General features: G+C 38.8%; 1 protein-coding gene across 2 annotated transcripts in view; it reads left to right on the top strand.

Moving 5' to 3' along the window:
* The first annotated feature begins 650 nt into the window (after positions 1 to 650).
* FIGN (fidgetin, microtubule severing factor) overlaps positions 651 to 23200 on the top strand; it is a 100971-nt gene continuing 78421 nt past the window's right edge. Inside the window, exons 1-3 of one of the 2 annotated variants that reach the window (XM_083864687.1) lie at positions 651 to 698; positions 1904 to 1994; positions 2761 to 2930. In XM_083864687.1, the coding sequence (XP_083720813.1) occupies positions 2906 to 2930 (25 nt within the window). In that variant the 5' untranslated portion in view covers positions 651 to 698; positions 1904 to 1994; positions 2761 to 2905. Of the gene's footprint in view, positions 699 to 1818; positions 1995 to 2760; positions 2931 to 23200 lie in introns of those variants that run through there. The other variant, XM_083864688.1, reaches the window with a different exon arrangement.

The raw sequence follows: 23200 nt of genomic DNA on the forward strand, positions 1-23200 counted from the left end.
TGCTCCGAACCAGCTCCTTGTTTCAGGACACTTTTGTTATTCCACCAGTAGTGTTCTCCTCGTGTAGCAGCGCTAGAGTTATCCCCAGCTGTCCAAGTGAGCCAGGAACACCTTCCATACCCTTAATAAGCAGAAGTGTGCCTAGCCCTCTTGCTCTGTCTTTTTATTTCCAATCTTTAGGCACAGCTTTGTCACATGGGCTGGCTACAGCCTTCCAAAAGTGTGAAAGGTGCCTATTTTCACCAGCAGGTAAAAATCATTTTGGATTAACTAAATCACTGCATGGACAACCAGACAGGCCTTCCTGTCCTTTCTTCTCCATTACCCGGGTAGGATAGGGACTGGCTGACAGCTCACAGCAGCTTCTGCTGGCAACTACTTCAGAGTTTTATTTAGGCCTACTATATTATTGCAAAGGGAAGCAGACGGGAAACGAGCGTATTCCCACTCCTCCAGATGCTAATCCTCTGGGACTGGTCTCCCCTGCCTCCTCCAGAGCCTTAACTGCCTCTACATTTCCCATTTTTACTAAGAAAATTTAATCAGTCTCCTTTATATCCAGGACGGACAAACAACCCTCCGAAGCCATCCTTAACTCCACAGCAGGACAAGGAAGAGAGGAAGTGAAACCACTCCACGACTCTTTACCAAAGCCCAGGAACAGCATCCGGACAGCGTGGCTTCTTCCCCGTTAGAAGGTAAAAATACACTGACAGTCCCATCAGGTACAAGCCCAGGAACGTGGATCTGTCTCGTGGGAAGCTCTCACTCCCTTTCCGCAGCAGCGGTGGCCGGGGAGCGGGCACAGGCGTGTGCGGGCTGGAGCGGGGACAGCGGGTGCCGGGGAGCCCCGGCCGTGGGGTCCGGCCGCGCCGGGGGGACCCGCGTGCGAGCGGCAGGGCCCGGGCTGTGCCGCCTGGCCGCCACACGCCTTCCCTGCCAGCACGAGGAGGCTGTACAGCCCGTCTAACAGCCCCCCCGGGGAATCCCTCTGATGCAAGGGGAGTCCCCGGCAGCTGTGGGCCGGGGTAGCTGAGCTGGCTCCCTGCCATCCCCCGCCGAGCCGGGCTGGGAAGTGCGGGGAGAGGGAGGTGTGGCTGCCGGGGCCCCTCAGCCATTGCCGGCTATCGGGAATGCCTCTCCGCGGCCGCTAGCAGCCGGGCTCCGGCGGGCAGCGGCCGGGGCTCCCCGGTAGCAGCGCGGGGCCGGGGCACGACTGCGCGGCCCTGCCGCCGCCGCTGGGGCCGGGACGGCACTTCCACCCCGGCCATTTTCCTCGGGCGGGAGGCGCTGGCGACCGGCGAGCCCCGACGCCACCCGCCCGCCTGGGGACGCGGCGCAGCCGTGCAGGCCGCTGCCGGCCGAGCCGGGACGCCCCACCGGCCCCAGGCGCGGAGACGCGGGGCGGCCGCGGCGGAGCGGAGGCGGAGGCGGCCGCGGCCGGGGGGAACCTCCGCCGCCCGAGCCCGCCCGCCTGCCCCGCGGGCCGCCGCTAGGCCCCGGCCCCGCTCCGCCGCGCCCGAGGGGAGCCCCGCTGCTGCTGCCGCCGCCGCCGCCGCGGAGGGAGCCCGCTGCCCGCTGCCCGCCGCCCCCGTCCCGCCGCCCCGGGGAGAGGGAGCGGAGCCGCGGCGCGGACACCCCGCCGGCCCCCGCGGGAAGCGGCGGCCCCGGCGCGCAGGACCGCGGAGCGCCCCCGCCCCCCGCGCCGCTCCCCCTTTGAAAACTGATCTTTGGCTCTTCGCGTGAAAGTGATTTGAATTTGGCTCGGCGGCGCTCTGCGCAGGCGTCCAGCTGCTGGCATGCTGGCTCCTTGCAAAGCAGCTGTTTTGGGTTTGAAATTCCAACATGGCAGAGGCTGCAGTCAGTCTTCCCTTCAAAAACTTGGAATGATTTCAAATCATAGGCACCTTCACTTAACCCGAGCCCCCATTCATCAGCAAACACATCGGATCGATGCTACTCTAACCTATCGGGTTCTTGTACCAAATCTCCAGGTAAGAGGATCTTCCCCCCCCCCCCCCCCCCCGAGTCTCTCTACCATCGTTTTTAATTTTATTAAATCTTAAAAATCTCCGACACAGCCGCGTATTAATCGCCTGTTCATGCTCTAAATATTTTGCCTAATTTGCGGTCGTTTTCTGATACTGAGCACTCCGGTCTGCTTGCCTGATCGTAGTCTGGAAAGTACAGATATACAATCGCATGGTTTTTCCTCCTTGATCATTGCCAACAATAGTAGGCAGATTAAGAGTTCGCGATTGCAAGCTCCCTCCCCACCTCCTCCTCTTAATTGGATTTATTTTTAAGTTGCTTTGAAAATAATAAACTGCAGATAACGCGGGTTTGGACATTGAGGCAACTAACTTCTGACCAAATAAGTGCAAATAAGAATCTCGCAGAACAAAAGTTAGGTTTAAATTACTGTGTCTTGGCTGGGGGGGTGGGGGGGTGGGATGCACGAATATGTCAGAGGAGCTGTTGCAGTAAAATGTAAGCACATCATCTTGGAGGGGGTACAGCGTGGTGGGCGTATTGTTGGCTCAGGAGGGAGAGAAAGATGTATAATTTAATGGTATATACAATCCACTGATCCTATTACTATCCTCCCTGGAGCTCTTGTTAGTTTCAATGGGAGTGAGTGAAATTGACATGGACTTGCATTCCTGGTCATGTGCTTTTTTTCCCCCTTTCTTTCTTCTCTTGTGATCTGAGATCCCCTTTTTGTTGATGTTGCTTTCCCACTTAATTATATGCATGTAGGTTAAATGAATACCTGACGAAAGGGCCCACGTTTCAAGGCAGTGACATTTGATAGCTGAGAGGAAAAGTGGCTTTAATGAAAAGCAACCTTTGGAATTCCTGCTTGTGAAAAATCCAATTCAGCTTTTTGTGCTGCCAGCAAGAAATGATCAGTAGCACCAGTGTTTATGGTATGTCCGTTTTGGGATCTACTTCCTTTGCATCTAAATAGCAAAGACGAATTTAAATAGCATGATAACGCACTGAGGACTCTGCATGCAAATATTTTGTAATAAATACCTAATGTTTAATAGTATATTTTCTTGTGTGTATATAAGCATTTTTTTTCTCTTGCTATCATTTGTTTATCATTTCTGCTTCGATTATGGCATTAGTTTTGTCCATTGTATTGATCTCAGTTGTAAAACCTGAAGTTGCATGTTACCAGCAGTGCACTATACACACCACTGAACTCCAATGGTATGTAAATTAGTAAAACTCGGGGAGTGGAGAGGGCAAAAACGTGTAGCAATGAATATATACACCTACACGTCTATGTGCTCGTACATACATGCCTAAAATGCATCTTTTCCTTTTGAAAACTAGTATTTTTTTAGTAGTTATTTAAACTCCAGCTGCTTTTCCCTCTCTTACTTTCAGCGTAATCATCTGCTAGAGATTCTAACTGATGTGGGGTGAGGGAATATTTTGCATGTAAACAAAATTGCTGTTGTGGCCGAATGCTTAATACGATTTAATAAGGAGTATTTTATGCTCAGTTTACAAGTGTCTGGTTCACGCTGCTCTGGTCTCAATGCTTGACAGAATGAAATAATCAGGTGCTGAAACTGGCTTCATTTTAATGGTCACTCTCCAGCCCCCCACGCTGCCCCCTCCTCCAAAAAAGTCAGATAAAATGGAGCATGGGGAATTTCAATAGAGCTCCTTGTGGTGCAGTAGATGCACCTCTAGGTATGCAGTTAAGGCTAAGGAAGTAACAACAAAAGTGACTATTAGTCTGTTTTGTGCAACCAAAAAGGGGGTATGTTCACTTTTAATTGTGTGTGATAGTAACAAATAAGGATAGAGAGAGACCCTGGGAGAGAGAGTGTGCATGTGTGTGTGTGTGCCTGTGTGTGTTTGGGATAAGGGGGAGGTCTGGCGTGTGTGGCTGATGATCTCTCGTAATAACATATCTGAATGCAAGAAAGAAATTGAGAGAGCAATTGCACAATGTACACTCCTATTTTGGTGTTGTAGGTGACTGTATTGCTAAACATATCCCAGGTGCTATATGATGGGAATGATCTGATTGCATTTTGCATTTAGAACTTGTTGACTTTGGAACGATCAATAAGGCAACTGTTTATTTTAGATGCACGTAATTTGCTCTGAGAAATGTTTTAAGGAGAAGAGCAAGCAAGCGAGAGCGGAACTTTTTTTTTTTTTTTTTTTTTTTTTTTTTTTTTTTTTTTTTTTTTTTTTTTCCTAGAGCTGTTGGAGCAAATGTGATTGCCAGATGGGAGATTTCCCTCTGTGATGTTAAAGCTGTAATATATATTCAGAGCAGATTGGACTGCTGCTTGTGATGAGGAGGATATTACATTTATAAATTTTAAATCGGGAATCGGACAGTATACTGAGAGCTGAAATTGGATGGTGTGGACGGTTTGGACTGTTAAATGCAATTCCCAGATAATAATAATAATAATTATAGTAGCAGTAATATATGTATGTATAATAAACATGATACTATTAGGCAGCTATATATTCTATGGTGCTTAAGTATATATTTCCAAGATGACTTCTCTCCTCGCTTCCCTTAAACGTTAAGGATTGAGGGTGATTGGGAGGGGGGGTTTAAGAGCCCACTGTTAGGAGAAATCAAATATAATCAGGTTCCTGTTTGAGGAAAAGTTTTGCTAAAATTCTTTCTGCAAATTCATCTCTTTCTGAGTTTTTGTTTTGCCCGTGCATGTGGCCTGACAGTGCCACAGTTCTGAAAGACTGGTAAGTGGGAACTAGTCACACTCGAGCAGCTCTGCTGTTGCAAATTAAAAGTGTGTTGTGGTCAGGAAATGAAAGCTACAATGTCTCTTTTGAACAAGTCGTTTATCAAGAGAAACATCTATCAAGCAGTGACTTGTCACATTGATCCTCTAAAAGTTAGGTCCGAAGTGGAAGCTGCTTTGATGTTTTTGATCCCAAATTTATAAAATTGAGAAAGCTGGAGAGAGTAGGACTGATTTGCACTTAAAAATTGCTCCGCTCTGGGCATGACAAAATCATCAAGTATCTCTGATATAAGAGCTGGTAAACTAAGAAGGTATCGGATCTTATACCTAATTCCTGTTTTCACATGGAAACTTCAGCTTTGCCACACAGGCAATTTCTTTTCATGCTTCTAAAGATCCTTTCTGTATGACTCTCTGCATTATTTCGGGGATATTTTCTTGCTTAGGAATACATCTGTTGCTTCCAAATGGAACCTTTTTTTGTTGTCTTTCTGATGGTATTTATAGAGTTCTGCTTGAGAAGGCAATTTTTTTCCTCTCTGAGTCTTGTTTCTTCTTCTATTTGTAATCTCAGTTTCCACCTCTCATCCCTGTGAAGCAAAGTTTCTTTTACTGCCAAAGTAATGTTTATTGCAAGTAAGGTACATTCGAAGGTATCTGTTTGCACAGCTTAAAACATGTTAAGAGTACTGCTAAGTGTGTCTTCCCTTCTGATTCTCTTTTTCTATCCATTTTTAGCTCGTGAGCCATGCTTTTATTCTCAACAGGAGCAGTGTATTTCAAATTGAATGTAAAGCTGAGGTTTCAAGTAAAAAAAAAAAGACCAAAACAAAGTCTAAAAGTGATCTTTTATCTTTCTCTATTTTCAACCCTCTAAATTGTTTAGCAACTTCACTAAAAAGTTTTTCATTTTGCATAAAGTTTGTGTTTGGACTATAAAGGAATCCCTTTGAAGAAACAGAGGTTTGGTGTTTGGTTGTTGTTGGGTTTCTGTTTTTTCTGTGCTTTTTTTTTTTGGCTAGGATATGAGTGAAATCTTCCTTAAAGCAGGATGCTCTGACTTCTTTTCTTCAGTGTCGTAAATGAGACTAACACTGCTTATGAATACTTGATAGAGACCCATTTGAAAATAGGCAGCAAACAGCAGCGTGGTGGGAGTTTTGGTGAGTGTTATAGTTGCTAATTAATCATGTTTGAAATGAAGGAATCATAGCATGGTAATAAAGGCTCATTGTTGTTTGATGTTTGTAACAGGATGTGACTCCTACATGAATCTGGTGGGTTTGGAGGTTTTGTTGTTATTTCCTCCCGTCATAATAAGATACCTTCACTACTAGATCAAATTGTTTTTATTTATTGCAACATTGTGAAGGTACAAGGATGTTTGCTTATTGTAGCAGCATTTCAGAAATACGAAGATTGTATTGTTCTTGACATTTTCATCATATAGTTCATGGGAAAAATGACTAGTCTTATGTCATTAGCAGCTTTTTAAGTTTTCTCATAGTTAAGCAGAGCCAAACATTTTTTGTGGTTTATTTTCTTGATATAAAAATCCCTACTGTTTTTTTTCTTATAATTGAAAAATGGCACTTGATGAACTTCTGTGCCCTACTTGTTTTTGCGTATGTAGTAAGGGATAGCAACTAAAAATATATTCCAGGATAGTTTGTATACTAGTGCTTTAAAACTTGAACTGTAAAACACTTGGGTGGTGTTTTTGTTTTCTTGGTTTTGTTTTTATTATGGCTCTTACTAGGTCTGTCATCTTTGGGCTTTATTTTTCATCTCTCTATTAATAACTGCTATAAATGATAGAGAGAGAATCTCTTTCAAACTACAAAGCTTTAGTTTCAAAATTTAATAATGCTATTTTCTACTGCATGAACAAGGTTTGGAATCTGCTGTTGTTCAGATGCTCTGTTCCTTTTTAAAATATAATTCCTAGTGGAGAATTATTCGGTATGGTTCCTGTCAATAAGTTTATTCAATGAATGCATACAAGAAGCATTGAATATAAAGACTGATCTTTCTCTAGTCTTGATCATCAATTAATAGGCTTATCTGCTTATTAGGAGTGGGTTTAATAGTACAGAATCAGCATGAGATCTGTCTATATGAAACACTTGTATGTTTATGACAGACTGAGTTTAGATCTTGCATCCCCAGATCTAATAATAGAAATATTTGGCTCTTTGCCCTCAATCAATATATCCGTTAACAGAAAAAGCTTCACACAATACTTTCATAAAGTGCTGGATGTATTGATACTGAGTTGATAAATTTAATTACTGGGGTTTTACATTGATTCATTGATCTTATGATTGGAGGAAATTGTTCTTCAGACATTTCTGAAGTATTGAGGAATATTGTATGTCCATAAACTTGATTAATTGATAAATCAGCACTTTTTTTTTCCTTCTCAGTTATTGATAAGACATAAAAATGACTGTAAAAAGAATTTGGAATAAGCTAGTTAGAAATTCTTGTGTGTTACTAATGGAGCAGATGAGGAGCAGTACTATGGAGGTGAAAAAATGAAGTTTGAAGTGGAATTGTGCCTGTGGGCCCAATCCTTAACTGGTGTAAAAAATATTTAGCTTTAAAAAGATACATTAATTTACAGTTCTCAGGATCTGGACCACTGTGGCTTTTTTGTTTGTTTGTTGTTTGTTTTGGTTGTGGTGTTTTATTTTTTTACCTCAGTACTGTTCTTTAGCTCATTGGAAGCTGTTTTAAATTAGATATTATGGATGTATGGAATTTTAGATAAGCATCTGATCCGAAATGAATAGTATAGCTATAAAAGCAATTTGAAGAGCCGTAAATTCAGGATTGCGTATCCCTGATATTGTTGCAGAGTATTAAAATCTTGCTGCTAGAGATGCTATCCTCTAAGTGAAAACTTATCTTCCTTATGGGAAAGATGACTTCAGGGAACTCTCAGGTGGGAAAAGGCCCAGAGGTTTTTTTGTTGTTGTTGTTGTTGCTAAAATAATAATTAAAAAAATCCAATACAGAGAATTAGTTACAGGGATATTTTCCAGGTGAAAAACCTTACGGGAGTACTTGGCTCCATTTCGGTGAGGTATGCGACCTTTTCACCCTATGTCAATGATATTTTTATAGAGTGTGTGAGAAATGCGAGTATAAAGAAAATTCCTTAAGATCATTCAATTTTTATTCTTTCTTTAAAAAAAAAAGGGAAAAAATGAAATCTCTCAATCAAAACAACATATACGTCTCCCTTAATGAAACTGATGAAACTGCATTCCTTTTAAAGGATACTAGCTAATAGAGAAAAACAGAAAACCACTTGCCAGATGTTACTGTAGGTTTGACAAATACAATCTTACCCTTCAAGGAGCAGACGATCCTACACTGGAGGTGTAATGGAGGTCAAAGGAAACCTAAGTCTTTCAGTCCTTTAATAATTGTACCTATCATCCCCTCGATTGGCATGTTAAAGAGAATGAATATATATATATATATAATGGTTCTTAGAATTTAATTTGCATTTGCAGCCATTTACTAAGCACAAGTGGACTTTACTACTATTGCTTCTAAATACCTGTTGGGGTTGGCCCCGCTGTGTGGCAAGTGAGTGAAGATGGAAGGAGAAATAGTTGGCCAGTCTTGGTTTCCAAAATCTTGAGAAACTGAGGGAGAGATTAGGCTTTGACAGGTCAGTTTGAGAATGGGAAGAATACGAGAAAGTGTAATCTGCAGAAAGCATCACTGATTAAGGGCACACAGAGATGTCTGCAGTGATGAAAATGTGGAGTCTCTGCTTTCGTTTTGCCGAGCTCTGTTGCTATGAGGTATCGGCACACGCAGAATGGTAATAACAGTATTGTGTGTCTGTTCCGATAGTGCTTGGAACGGTACCTGTCAAACATATCATAACACTCAACTAGCTCTTTAATCATATAAGCAACACTCCTTACTACAAAAGCTATTGTATTTGTACAATAGAAAGAACAGCTATATACATTATTTGAATAATGGAGTAAAACTTAGCTCTTTAAACCATTTTTTCTGCAGAGGGGAAAAAGTTTTTTCTGTCTTGGCTGTAATTAAAAATAGTGCAGCTACAGATGACTGTCATGCCACTGGCTAATTTTTAAATTTTTTTTTTCTATGATAGTCTATTAAGTGTGTAGTCTGATATGTCATGAAATACTGAAATAGCAATTACCAGTCATATTAATTACCAGTCATATTATTACTGTAACTGAGAAACTCCTTTCTCCGTTCTTTTATAGTGAAGCTACTGCTAGCATGTTGTTAGTTAAATTTGAAATACTCTGAAAGGTATGTGGGCAAAATACTAAGAGTATTTTGATATGGTAACAAACTCTGGTGATATAAGTATCTTTTTGTTCCAGATTCCTTGAAATCATGTATTGCCTGGATTTTTTGTTGTCTGTTTTTTAACCCTTCTGTATTCTACTTTTAATGTGTCCTCTACTCTTCATTAAAGCATGTCGTTCACCTTCTGTAGATGAATTGCTCAATGTATGAAGATGTATGCCATAGTTTATTTTGTGTGATATTTTAGAATGTGAGCCTGTATCAAGCTGGTTATAGATTGGTGATGATAAATTAGTTTGAGTAATATGTATCTTATTTGCATCAATACCTTAGCAGTAAGAGCATACTGTGGTCAAACTTCATGAACTAAGATAGCGGTCTCACATCTAATTAAACAGGATCTGAATGAATGATTTTCTGATACAGGTCACAATTGAACTTTTTGTTTCTCTTCTTCAGTGTGATAAAATGCTTAAGGGACACATTAAGGCATGTTTGTATAACTCCTGCTAATCTGAAGGGAATTTGAAAATTAATATTAAGAGGAGATGGGAGAAAGGGCTGAACCTGGTGGGTCACAGGGGTTTGTGGCAGGAATGTATCTTCATGTTTTCATTCAAGTTGGTGTTTCATTATTTTTTTTTTTTCTTGATTTAGAATAACAGCTGTTTGCCTTTTAATATGTTGGAAATAACATCCCTATTTTCATCTGAGATTTTTTATTTTTTGTCTCCTCCATTCTAGCATACAAGCAAGTAATTAATAAAAAAGCATTTTTACAGTGAGCCTGATTATCACTTAATAAAACTGAAAACTGTAGTGTTGCAAAGACATTCCTAGACAGTACAACTGATTTTGTCTGATGGCTTGTCTTCTGGAAACATGGTGAGGGGAAGAACCAACAATTACTTTATATTACTGAACAACAGCAGAGGGTGGATGGAAATGATAAAATTATATGCAGAAATTATTAATCCATGACAGTAGTATCAATATTGACATTTAAAATATTATGAACTGGTAGTCCTGCTGTACAAACTGCTGTGATAGCTGTGCTTTTAGGTGAAAGTAGCTATTTATATGCCTTATTGCTCAGTGTGGTCATGTTGAAAGTGTGAACCTACTCATCACAGATTCTGAGAAAGTGCAGGTTAACATCCTCTGTGTTCTTTAGACCTATCTGATTACTTCAGCCTCCTGTGTTGACACAGAGAAAGAAACAGCTAGATTCTATGCTGGAAGAATAAGGTTTGCAAGCACTGACTGATATTAGGTATCCCATTGTGATACCTAAACCAAATTTTAAAAAATCAAGCATCCTTTTCAAGTTAAACTTGAGAAACAGAGAAAGGAACAGCAAAGATGTTTCTGAACACATTTGAAGGAGCACCATTTACTTTCAAAAGAGATCTTTCCCATCACTTGTGGATAGCTCCACCATGAAGAGCAATATCAAAAGATCTCAGAAAAGTAACTATTCTTTTATGTCTTTGGGAACTCAGATGCTTACAAGATTGTTTCTGAGAAAGAAAAGAATTGATCCTATTTTCAGTCCCTTGTTGTTGGCATTTGTGGACCACATGACTATATAGTAGTGTAGAAATATACTCTCTGTATGTGGATACAATTGTTTCCCCTTGCAGCTCTAAAATAACAATACAGTGTGGCTGTATGAAAACTCAGTTTGGAGGATGTTTTTATTAATTTGTTTTGCACTCTATGAAATTGTTTTATTTGATATACATATGGAGTTCGCTGAAGATCTTTACGCTTAATAGATAGGTCATCTGCATTATTAAAGTAGAGAAATTAAAATAGTCTGTGGGGGGGGTTATAAAAATAGAGACTTAAAGTTACCTGTGATGATTTGTTAACTGGATATCTCCGTTCAGTCAGAAAACTGCTGAGTTTAAACATCATCAAATTAAAACATCAACGTTCAGTTATTTTTAGTATGGAGGAAGACTATAAATTCATTAGTTCTTCAACTAAATTAGCACTTGATTAAAAAAATTAAGTGTTTTTGAGTTTACTGATGTTAGATCTTTATATCATAAGGCTTTATATTAACTTCCTGACTATAGTGGTACTGTATTGAGCATACTATAAATAAGCAGATATTTAATTTTAATGATAATAATTTTTCATGTGTTCATAGAATTTCTGATAATTTTTTATTTCTTGCTCTTTGCCTTCAATAAAAGCTGTAATAAGTATATTTTGGAAACTGTTCATGCTGCAATTAACCTTTCTTAATCATTGATTTTCATTTTGTTCTTTGCCTTTCATTCATTGTATTTTGCACTCCTGTCCTATGTAGGCATTCTTTATACTACAACATTGATTTATTTTTCCGCTTTCAGTTTAAAAAACTGTAATGGTAACATGAACCATGATGGGTAACCATGGTCGTCCTATCAAGCAATGTTATTCAGATTAATGTCAGTAAACCCTACATAATGAGGGGTATGAGGCACCTATCATTATTCGGCCCCTAGCATTTGTAAGTGTGGCAGTCGTATCAAAGGCACACCTTAATATGCAGAGAAGATATTTGTTGGAACACATGGTTCAGTAAATATCAGAAGCCTTTGTTTTTTAAAGTTAGATGTAGATAAAATATATCTCACTATGAGCTGTAGGTAAAATATATCTCATCATGTGCTTATAGAGACTAAATAAACAGTGCCTTAATGCATGACATATTTAAAGTTTTCACTAGTTAAAAATATTCAGTTATAATGTGATATGTTCTCCATACAGTACAGGATAACATGTTGACACTAGTATTTATTTGGAGTAATAACTCAGCAATAAGTAGGAAAGGTGTTTTGTTATTGAGTAATTAGCAAACACCATCCCACCCCCACTTCCCCAGGATGTCATCTGCCTAGAAATTGTAGAATTCACTGCTTTCATTCACAACAGGCAAGTCCTTTTTGGCTAAAGTGACTGTTCCTCTCTGTTTCAGAGCATTACAACAGCTACAGTTTGAGCTTGAAGGGTCTGAGTGGCTGAGATAACATCACGAATAGTATTGCATCTCAGAAAGTGTAATTCAGCTTTCCACTTTTGGGTGCTTGGTTATCAGTCACTGAGTCCCTGCAATTTCTATTGACTTTGGATATACAGGTATGCAACAAATTTTAGGAGCTAGGTGTATAAGGAATTTCCCCAGGAAATGGTAGGCATTAGCTTTATCTGTACTTCTTAAATGCTCCAATCTCCTTCTTGAGGTATTAATGCTGTATGATAGAAGAAACAGAGCTTTTGATTTCTCCTGGTGTTTTATTTTTTAAAATGTGTTTTTAAAACACATTTTAAATTCATCAGGACAAAAATACATGCATTAATAAAGGTATAAGGAATGATTCATTTGTGATTTTGCTCAGAGGAAACTTTAAACTGTTTGTTACTGTGTAGATATTCGAAGGAGCAAAATGCAGAGTAGATGATGCTGTTCTAATTGCAAGATCTTCCTTAGTTATCTTCTCCCTCCTCCTGATCCTTCTCCCTTCCCCCTCCCCCTCATGGCTTTTTTAAACAATTATGGGCATTGTGCTCCTTAATGGTGTATAGTTACTGTAAAGATAGATGTCCTCAAATAATGAGTTTCTAATAATAATCAGAGGACTTAGATTAAACTGGTTTTGTATAGAAACCTTACAGTGCGAAAAAGTACACCTAAAATCCTGAGATATATTTACAGGAGCTAAGCCTGTTTATAGAAAACTAACCCAATTTTGTATCTGTACATGTATGTGGGGTGGGGGCAATAATGGTGTATTGTCTGTGTGTGCCTATGTTTTTGTCCACCTGCTTTAAAGAGTTCAGAAGATTTTTTTCTTCTTTTAGTATGGATTTCTATTTTGTTTTCTGCTAACAGAATATGTTTTAAAATCACAACATACTAATTAGCTTCTATGTTTACACTGGAAATCCTGCATCCCTTCAAATGACTTCTGCCTGCACTCTTCTTTCGATCTGTTGCTTCCCCCACCTCCCATCCTCCTCCCCCACTCGCTGTGAGGTTTTTTACATTAGATTTGTTGCTTTCTTCCTTGTTCATAAGTTCTGAAGGCAAGTAAATGAAAATGATAAGTACAGTAACAGGTAATTGTTACTTGAAAGAGTTGTTGCTATATTGGTTGGGAATAGTATTTTTCCTAACAGGTACTGAATCTGCAAGGCTGTACAATAAAAAGAGCAAAAAAGTTTAACTTATTGTTTAGAAATACATATGCCATTTAAATGGAAACAAACCCCCAAATCTCCCACATACCTTTTGGGGTTTGGAGAACAAAAGCTTACTTGTATGCTCCAAATTCCCCTGGGCCTTAATTTGCAATACCATTATTTAAGCCTGGCTGATACAAACCCATTGCAGAGAAATAGAATCTCTCCTTCCTGGCTTTTCAAAGCCATTCTATGCCCTCTTCTCTCTGCCTAACCACGTCCCTCAGCGCTCCCTCTCTTCATTCCCAGCCTTTTGGTCTTACCCTGCCACTGGTATTTGAAATGTAGTAAACAGAAAAATAGCTTCCTAAAACACAGAAAACTGCTATTCTGCATGGTTTTACTGACATCTCTACCAACACATATGTAATTCTATCCTCTGACTAAGATCAAGGCTATAATCACTTTAATATCTGTTGTGTCCTCTACCAGGTGACCTGTAGTCATTTATTGTAAAGATAAGAACCCCTGATATAATAACTTATTTCTTCTCTAAGTCAGATCTTATGGAAAATACTGACCATAAAGTGAGGAGAAACTTGTGCCCACTTAACATGCTCCTGGGGTGCCAGTCTCTCTGGGTCTCATCTCCTGGGTACAGTACTTGCATTGTCAGATGCTCAGCTGGAAGCTGTTCTGGAACAGAACTGGGTTTGGGTGTAATCCCTAACTGCTGAGAGTAAATAGAGGCATCACTGTAGCTTGATGCAGTGTTGAGAACTACGGCTGTATTTATTTTGCTGCTAATAAAATGGCAGGCTACTTTGTCATTAAGAGGCTTGTCTTTTTGAAATAGCAATTGAGGTGCAGTACTGAGTGTTTGAGTTAGTGGAAAGAGCTAAGAAATAGATGAACTGCATTCCTGACTGTGGGTGGAAGGATGGTGAGTAATATGTGCCTTGGCATGGCATCTGCCAAAAGCATTTTTTTCTCCCCCCCCCCCCCCCCCTCCCCAACTATGCTGTTCTACTTTTGAAAGGTGTAAGGTATTCTGATAAGCAAAGGGGGGAAAGAAAAGCAAAAGGGAGAAATACTTCCAAGCAAGTCATTATAGCACATCTCAATGACTGTGCCCCACACTTAATTTAATTAGAAGACAACTGCACTGTAAAACTGGTCATTTTAGTGGTAGTTAACGACTGGTTCTCTCCTACCCCCACTCAGAACAGATTATATGCCACGTTGTATAATGTAATTTCTACAAGAAAATGAAGTATGAATAGGTATTGTGTAGTTGCAATAATGAAGTTTCCATGAAAGATATTAACATATCATTTAACTGGGCTTTTGGAGGTGAAAATAACTATTTTTCTTCTGGTGTTTCTTTTTTACTATATCAAAAAGAAAAAAAAAACAGTATCAAATTAGGATATTTTCTGGTTTTTTTTAAGCAAAAAACTGACTGCCTTGCTAATAATTCGTTCATTATGAGGTAAGAAGGCACTGAAGGAAGTGAAACCTTTTACATGCATGTTTCTTATAGGATAACTATTTTCAGGAGGGGTTGCTGTAACATTGTAATATAATTTACTAGTGTATGGTTTCAGAAATGGTATGAGTGGAAATCAATGCTGGATTTCAGGCAAGAAAGTTTCCTAGTTAGCTGTAATAGACTTACTTGCTGTCGGTAGTAAGATAATAAGGATAAAAATCATGTATGATTTAAGAAAAAAAATCTATCCATTTGCATTTGTCCACCAAATTCCACTTGGTGATATGTTTGTTGGGCTGAGCTATTAAGTGCTCTGTGGACTGTTTCAACTAGTGTATGATTGACTAGGTATATTAGAGCTTTTTACTTGCTGCCAATGCAAAATTTGACCCTAGTTTTACCCTGAGATGTTTCTACATTTAAAAATATTCACATTTCATGAGTGCTTTAGTGGGTGATAAAAAAGTTCATTGTTGTTGTTTGTGGGGTGTCTCTATGTTAGAGTAAAAGTAACTTACTGAACTGATATTGAATAGATTTTATTTTCTTATGTTGTTTCCAAAGTTCAACTAAGGAAATTGATGTATCATCTTAAAAATTTAAATCTACGTTTTATGCACTGTGCCAAAGCACCCATGAGCCCATTAAGCAAAGACTTTTTCAATTATATCTTGTGTTTATGCATGTATTTATACTTGACAGGAATCCTTTAGAGATTTGGTTTGCTGTATTAATGCTTACAGTGTATTAGAGTACATAAAATATGGTAGAGATGTCAGTAAAACCATGCAGAATAGCAGTTGTCTGTGGTTTAGAAGCTCACTATTTTTCCTTTATTACATTTCAAATACAAAAGAGTTTTAAAGTGGCAGGGTAAGACCAAGAGGCTGTACCTACGGATCCTAGTGCTAGTAGCTTCCACTGTTTTTTAGTAGCTGCTGAACAGTTTCTTGGCCAGACATCCAGCCTCTAGAGGGCACAGCAGTAATCTCCACTGCCAGACACAATCATCTGCACAAAGTTTTAATGCTGGCACCTACAAAGAGAATTCCACTTGTGTTGCATTAAAAAAAAAACACTGTTTTTTTCTTTATTCCTAGAGTTTTGCTGGAGTGACTGGTTTCCTTTTCTTTTTCCTTCTTTAATCTGTTTCTGTATTTGCTTTTATTTTTCCCCCTAGTGGTGATCTTTATGAAAGTAGACTCAAATCCATTCTATTGCTGACTTGCAGATATGTCTTCACCTGGTAGAAACATTTCTTTAGGTATACACTGCTCTTTGCTGTAGTAAAGACTACAGAAGCCAGTGCAGACCATCTGAGACTTTCATAATTAGGTACTAAAATTTCTTATGTACTTAAACCCAGGTAATAAATAATCCAAGTGGGATTAAACCCAGTTAATGCTACTCCAGTCACACAGGTTCAATTGTTCAACCCTCTTCTTTTGTGATGTGCCATGTTACATTTTTTTATTCTCCTATAGATTAATGTTACTAATGTTGAGATTTATGTGAAGTCATACTTGTTCTCCAGTTCCTGTGACTCTCTACGTTACTATATGACTATTCGCAATCAGGTTTTCAATTATTCAAATTAATCTGATGGTCTGCTTTGAATATTCTTTAGATCTCCTCATGTAGAACAAAAAATGCAAGTATTCCTGGATTTGACACCAGGAGTAAAGACATGCCCCAATCTGTAGTTTAGTTTTGTTCTAAGACTTTATATTTAGGGAGAAATGCATATTAAAGAAAAAAATTGTTGTCGAGTGTCATTAACCACATAGACAGATTTTCTTAGTAGTGGTATAAGCTGGGAAATTTCTGCTTGAGAAAAAAATGCATTTTAGCCACACATTTAATGATGAGCGATAAACATATACATCATTGTTGGGTTTTTACGTTTCTGTGCAACATCAAAATGGAGGAAGGTTGTGGTCTTGTTTATTTTGTAGGTCACCTTGCTATGCTCAGTTCCCATTTCCTAACCTTTTCTTCAAAAATAATTAAAGTTGTTTGGTTTATGAAATATATGGTATCTGCTTTGGGTGCTAGACCAAAATTTTGTTGGGTAGTTTTACAACAACCTCTGAACAGTTTGGAATATTTAGGTAGTGTGTTCCCATATTGAAGCAATCCCATTTCCAAAGTTTTTCATTGCTTCAAAATGTCAAAGAGTTTTTGTTAATCTTAAAATAATGGCAATTTATGGAGATGCAGGGGAAAAGTTTCCAAGTGCAGAGTACAGTCTGTGGAAATTCTACATCAAACTTTTATGTCTTCATCATCTGTGACCAACAGACAGTTAACTTACTGGAGAAATAACTGTGACATTGTTTTGTGATTCATCTAATCCACTTTTTCCCAAGGGGCTGAGACAGTCACTACTGTGTCACTTCAACCTTGGCACACACCCAGGTTTGCAAAACTTGGTTCTTCATTCCATACTGTAGGGTGAAGCTCTGCAGTAAAACTGCCCAGTGTACTGAAACCTTAACGAAAAAAGGAGGTGTTACACTTGAAGGGTGTCGTGGTCAACTCCTTTAGAAACCTGATCTCTGCAGGGTTAGGTGTACTCTTAGAATAAGCTTCCACTGTCCCAGAAATAGGTTGGAAATATAGTTGGGGTGTCTGTTCAGTCTTAAATAACCAAATTTTTTGATGACATAGTTGTTTACAGTCAGACACTGGCCCTGCTGTTCTGCCTGAGAGGGGGCATTCTTTTTTTCCTAACTGCTGGTAGAGGATTGGTATCGTCCAAGTATATCCCTTCCTTTTGTCTTCCAAACCCAAATATCCCCGGCCTTTCTCTTCCACCCAGTCAAATCCTAGTTTGACAAATTAGCTAGTTCTAAAAGCCAAAACAAAATCAGGCTTTATTGAAGTTAGTGGGGGGAAGCAAGCAAGTCCTAGAGCCAGAAATGTCCCCATGAGGGACGCAATGCCTGGGTGCTGGTGGGATGCCTGATGGTGAACCTCTGCCCACGTCACCTGTGACAGCGTGGTGGCAGGCAGAGCTAACTGACTCTTGGATGGTTCAAAATAGCAGCAATAAACGAATATGATGTGAATGTATTGTTACAGTTTATAGGATTTAAAAAGAAAAAAGAAAGTTATGTTGGGAAAATAATTCAAAGTCAATTTTCATGTGGAATATTAAAGGACCGAGCAAGTCCAATGTAAATTGAATGACAGGTCACTGACTTTCGTTGCTGGAAGTGTATATGTCATGTCTTTTGTCTGAATTTAGAAAAATGTGAATTTTGTTCTTGTAGTGGAACATGGTACTCCTTAAACATAGGACAGGGGAGGAGAAGAGCAAAGGTGTTTTTTTTTTTTTTTTTTTTTTTTTTTTTTTTTTTTTTTTTTTTTTTTTCTCACTCCTGAATAAATGAAAGCATGAGCAAAGCCACCTTGATTTTAAAATTCAGGCTCCAAATCCCTCTTTAAATCATTTTTAATAGACACTAAGTTATAAATCATCTAAGCAATTACATGAACACAGAAGGAGTGGGGCCTAGCCTCAGCTTCAGCCCCAGATGTTTCTTGACTACAATAATGGCCCAGCCCAGATATTTACAGCTTAATTTCTGGTCATGTGCACTAGTCCATAAATGGTTCCTTTTCCATTTCCAGTTCAACAACCAAACAACTTACAGATTATACGATTCAAATTTGCATCATGGCAAAATGTGGATAGAGACAATTTACCTTTGGAAACTTTCAAATCCACTTCCAATATTTAAAATGTAAGGTTACTTTTGAACAGAAGATGATAGATTGGCCCCCTTTTAAATGCTGTGTTCTTAATTTTTTTGTTTATAGTTGTATATAAAGTCTGGCTTTCTCCATTCCTGTTTTTTTAACTTTTTTTTTTTTGTTTAGCTTTGCTACGGTTCTGAACAGAGACATTTTTTCTCCTACTTTTAATGTTATGCCACCTAGCATGACTTGCATTGCAAGGCAGTGCATCTAACCTCGCTGCTCTCTCCTTTCCTGTCCTGCACACTGCTCCTCCCAAACAGCCCAATGCTTGAAACTAAACAAATTGAAAATAATGATTGCTAACCATCTGCTGTGCTGAAATTCCACGTACAGCAGTTAACTCCATTTTACAAAACAACTTCAATCTAGTGAATTACAGTGCAGTTCTTGGTGGCAGCAGATAGCAACAAGCAGTTTCGAGTTCCTCTAGACAAAGCAGTTAATGTAGGGAGTGTTATGCAGAGTCATTTGGTGGTATTGGCATGGTGGGGGGATACTTGTGCCATCAGGCAGTTCAGTGTAATGCATTTGAAGCTAGAGAGAATCAGACTACAGCCTAATTGTTTCATCCGATTAAAAAAGAGGCTGGTCCATAAAACTATGCGTACAGGCGATCTTGCAAATCTGTACCCTTTAGTTTGGTTTTCTGTTTCTGCAGCTGAGCACAATATGATGAGGAACATGTTTGGCTTTCAGTCGTTTCCACGTGACTTTTGTAGTGTCCTGCGAAAACCTCAACCAAAAATTAGGTTGTGTAGCTGATCAAAGTGTACAGAAGAAAAGTAATTAATCATAGGTTTTCTATTGGAGAAACTTTTATTGATATAGAACTGTAACAGGAAGCACTCTAAAAAGCAATGGACTGCCAATCAGCAGACATTCAGATAATGACAGACTATGATGTAATATTAAAATAGCCACCATTATTATCTGTGTTTTAAACTCAATTTCAATTATTTGAGTTTAGGTTTTGATTATGTGTAAAGAAAGTTGCTTAAAATGGGCAGTATATTGAGTTCAAAGGACCCATACAGTTCATAAATTCTCTGGTGTCTACTGGATTTTTCATCAGGGAGACTTCCAATAAAAATGATCTATTTTAGAAATAATATTGTTTAGTAGGTTGAAATGTGGTGTAATAAAATTAGACCTTCAGTCTTCTAAAGTTACTACTTAGATGGCACCCTTGGGATGGTAAAATGGCTGTATAAGCAGATGAATCAGACAGTTTCACTGATGGATACATTTGTCAGTCTCTGTTACAGATATAATATATTCTTATATCTGTAATCCTGACACTGTTACATCCAAATGAAATCAACATGAGGTTGTCATCTTTAAGCAAATATGTTAAGTGTTGTCTTTTGTGCTTTGGATTTGAAAGAAAGGGGCCCAAGGGAGCCAGCATCATGCAAATGGAACAAATCCCATTTCTTCTGAGCTGTGCTGTTTCCCCCTTCATGGCAGCTGGCTGTGTTATCTTTGTGTGTTTCTCTGAGTGCTGACAATTCTTTCAGTGATCTAAGTTAGGGCACATTAGAAAGTGGAAGCAGCTGTCTGTCGTTATACTGAGAGACGTGTTTGCTCTACTGCAAAGATGAAGGACCATGAATCCTTGACACACTCTCTCCCCCCTCCCCCTTTACTTTCCAACATGATCAACATTCAGACGCACAGATTGTCTGCTTGGACAGTTTTTTGTTCTGACTGACAGCATCTGGCATAGACAAATTTAAAAATACATAGCATGCCATGCTTGGAATTGGAACATCCCTTCTTTATTAATCTTCTCATTTAAACCATTCATTTACATTTCAAGAAAGGTTACAGCTTGATGTGGTTGAAACATTTATTTTAAATGAATAACCTCCTAATGAAATACCTTGAATGAGAACCAAACAGTCAGTGTTTATTAAAAATTACACCTGATTAGTATGGCCTTGGAACTGTAGAGAAGACATAAGATTTCCCCATTGTCTCAATCCATAACTAAAAAAAAAGAAAAAAATGTTTAGCATGTGTAAGTGTAATTTTTTTTTTTTTTTTAACCACCGAGCTAAATGAGAGTAGTGTTTTCACTTGCAACCCCCCATCATTTTCAAGAGTACTGTATTATAAAGGAGTAGCCTTTAAAATGCTGTTTCTCTAATTAAATCTGGTTTTGCTGGAACAATACATTTAAAGGAAATGCCTAAATAGAGCATTGTTTTGTTTTATTCTGCTAAGGCGTTTATGATTTCAGAGACAAGATGCTTTATGATTTGATGTAATCTGAAATCCTATAAATATTTTTTTCTACTGGGAAGTATTCACATGTTTGTATACAGTACTTTACTAGTAAAATAGAACTGAAATGGTGGACCACCCACTAAAATGTTTATGCACATTCACATATGCACACGTACATTCTGTGCACTCTCATCTTCTTGATCCAGGTTAGCAATGCAGACATGCTTGTCTAGCATTTATGTAAAAATAATATGAAAATTGGCTATACCACTCAGAATATGGACTTGAGTCCATGAAGGGAGGGGGAAAAACCTCTTCTTGTACTAGGCATTTTAGATGCTTTATTGGTTGCAGCTTTAACTATTCATTGTACATTAAAAAAAAAATCTTCAGAAAGAGTTGTGGGGGGTGGGGGGGAAAACCAGTATTATAATAAAATAGAGGACTGTTCAAGTGCTTGGCAGTAAATATGTAAAACAAGTATCCTGGCTTATTTGGAAAGGAAAGAGAAGCTGTAGCAGACAGGCTCAATTAACAATTGTAAGCAGGAGAGGACTTGTATTCGTTCGGTAAATGTAGGAGAGGTCATTTGCTTTAGGATAAAATCTGACAAATTTCAGTTTTAGACATAAAGGCTGGAATAAATATGACAAAAGATTTTCAGTTGCACATCAAGCATTTTGTATTTGGAATGGCCATTTACATTTTTTCTCAGTGAATAGATTTCTTTTTTATTAATGTTTTCCTGAATAATATGTTCTTAAATTAATTGACTGTGAAACAAGCATTTTGGGACAATAGGAATTTTAATACAAGCTAGAAATATAATTTTGCTTTTTTAAAAATTCTTTTACTAATGCCTAATCTATTTTTCTTTTTCTGAAGGAAGCACTAAGATGATAAGTTTCCAGCACAGCTTTTACTATGCTAGTTATGTGTAGTCTGAGAAGTGAAATCAATTTTTTTTAAAAACAAAATCACAGTTTTTCCCCCACAAACTGTTATATTTATGTGATAAACTTCTATTTTTCTTTTTTTAATTTTTTTTAATGACTAGTTATAAAGGCTTGTACAGATATGCATCTGTAAGCAAACTGGGAATAGGTTAGAGGATACAATTCCCTGGTGTAAAAAGCAAGGTTTAGCAGTAATGCTTTTAATCTGGACTTGTAGAGGATTCGGGAGCATCCATAGATCTGCTTCAGTAATTACCATACCCCAAGTGGCACTGGAAGAGACATTTGCCTAAAAACTTGATGTCTTCATTACACTGTTTACATTTTAATTAGAAACATGAAAATTAGTGATTCATATGGACAACTATAGTTTAAATGGGTTTGCTCACCATCCAATAAATCAGAGGGGAAGAAAAGGAGGGGGTGGGAGAAAAAAAGGCAACCCCACAACCTGAATCTGCAAGCAGCAAACCCTCTCAAACCTTACAGTTGTAATAAACAGTTTACTAGGAATCATTCGTGGGAATAATGTGTTGGTATTAAAAGCTGGTTAAAATGTGGTTTGTATTTTATCAGAGAGGAAATTTCTATTTAAATCAGTGACTGTTATTTTAAAGGTAATGCTAATTGCACTCGGTGGTACATGTATGTGATTGGCGTGTGTGTAGGATACATATTTGTAGCTTCTGTGTACCATAAATGGGTACATTGTAGCTATATTAAGGAGAAGAATTGGTGTAGGAATATTTTGGCAGTGCTGAGCACTACGTAAGGCTTCAGAGCAGCCAGTTTAGCCTGTTTCAGTACGTCTCTATAAATACATGTAAACATTAGTATAGCTGCACACAGAGATGCATATATACAAACACACATGTGTGCACGCACAGAGGCAAGTAAGGAGATGTGGATAATTTCCCCCTGAATTCTGCATGTACCTGTCAGCACCAGTGGCCTAAAACCATTCCGTCCAGGAGTGATGGAGGGAGGCAGCGATGCCTGTCAGTGTCCCTGCCTGAGTCAGCAGCATGTCCACCGCCTGTGCCGGGCGACAGTCACTCATCCCGCCCTGCCCTCCCCGGGGGCCGCCGGCCTCCTCCGCGCCGAGGAGAATGACCCCTCTGTCTGGCACGCTCAAGATCCCGAATCGCACCGCATCCGTGTGCGAGTTCAAATCCCTACTCCTGAAGGCAGAGCTGGGATTCCAGCTAATGACTCAGAGATACAGAGGGTCAATGCACTGGTGATCTGGAGTACTGAGCCATTGCACCAGCTTAGTTGTACTTTTTTTTTTTTTTTCCCTCCTTCCATAACTTACTGTCTTACTTGCCACATTTCCACTCCCATTCCCTTACGATAAAAGTGATGATATGCAAAATTGTGTTTCTTCTTTTAAGAATACTTAACGGGTTGTATTTCTTCAGATTTCAGTTTGATCCACTCGATTTTTAAAAAACTGTTTTGCTAGGGGGGACATGGGAGAATTGTTTTCTATGCTATTAACTTTGTGTTGCATT

The sequence above is a fragment of the Zosterops lateralis genome (assembly GCF_965231275.1).
Source record: "Zosterops lateralis genome assembly, chromosome: 7".
NCBI lineage: Eukaryota > Metazoa > Chordata > Aves > Passeriformes > Zosteropidae > Zosterops > Zosterops lateralis.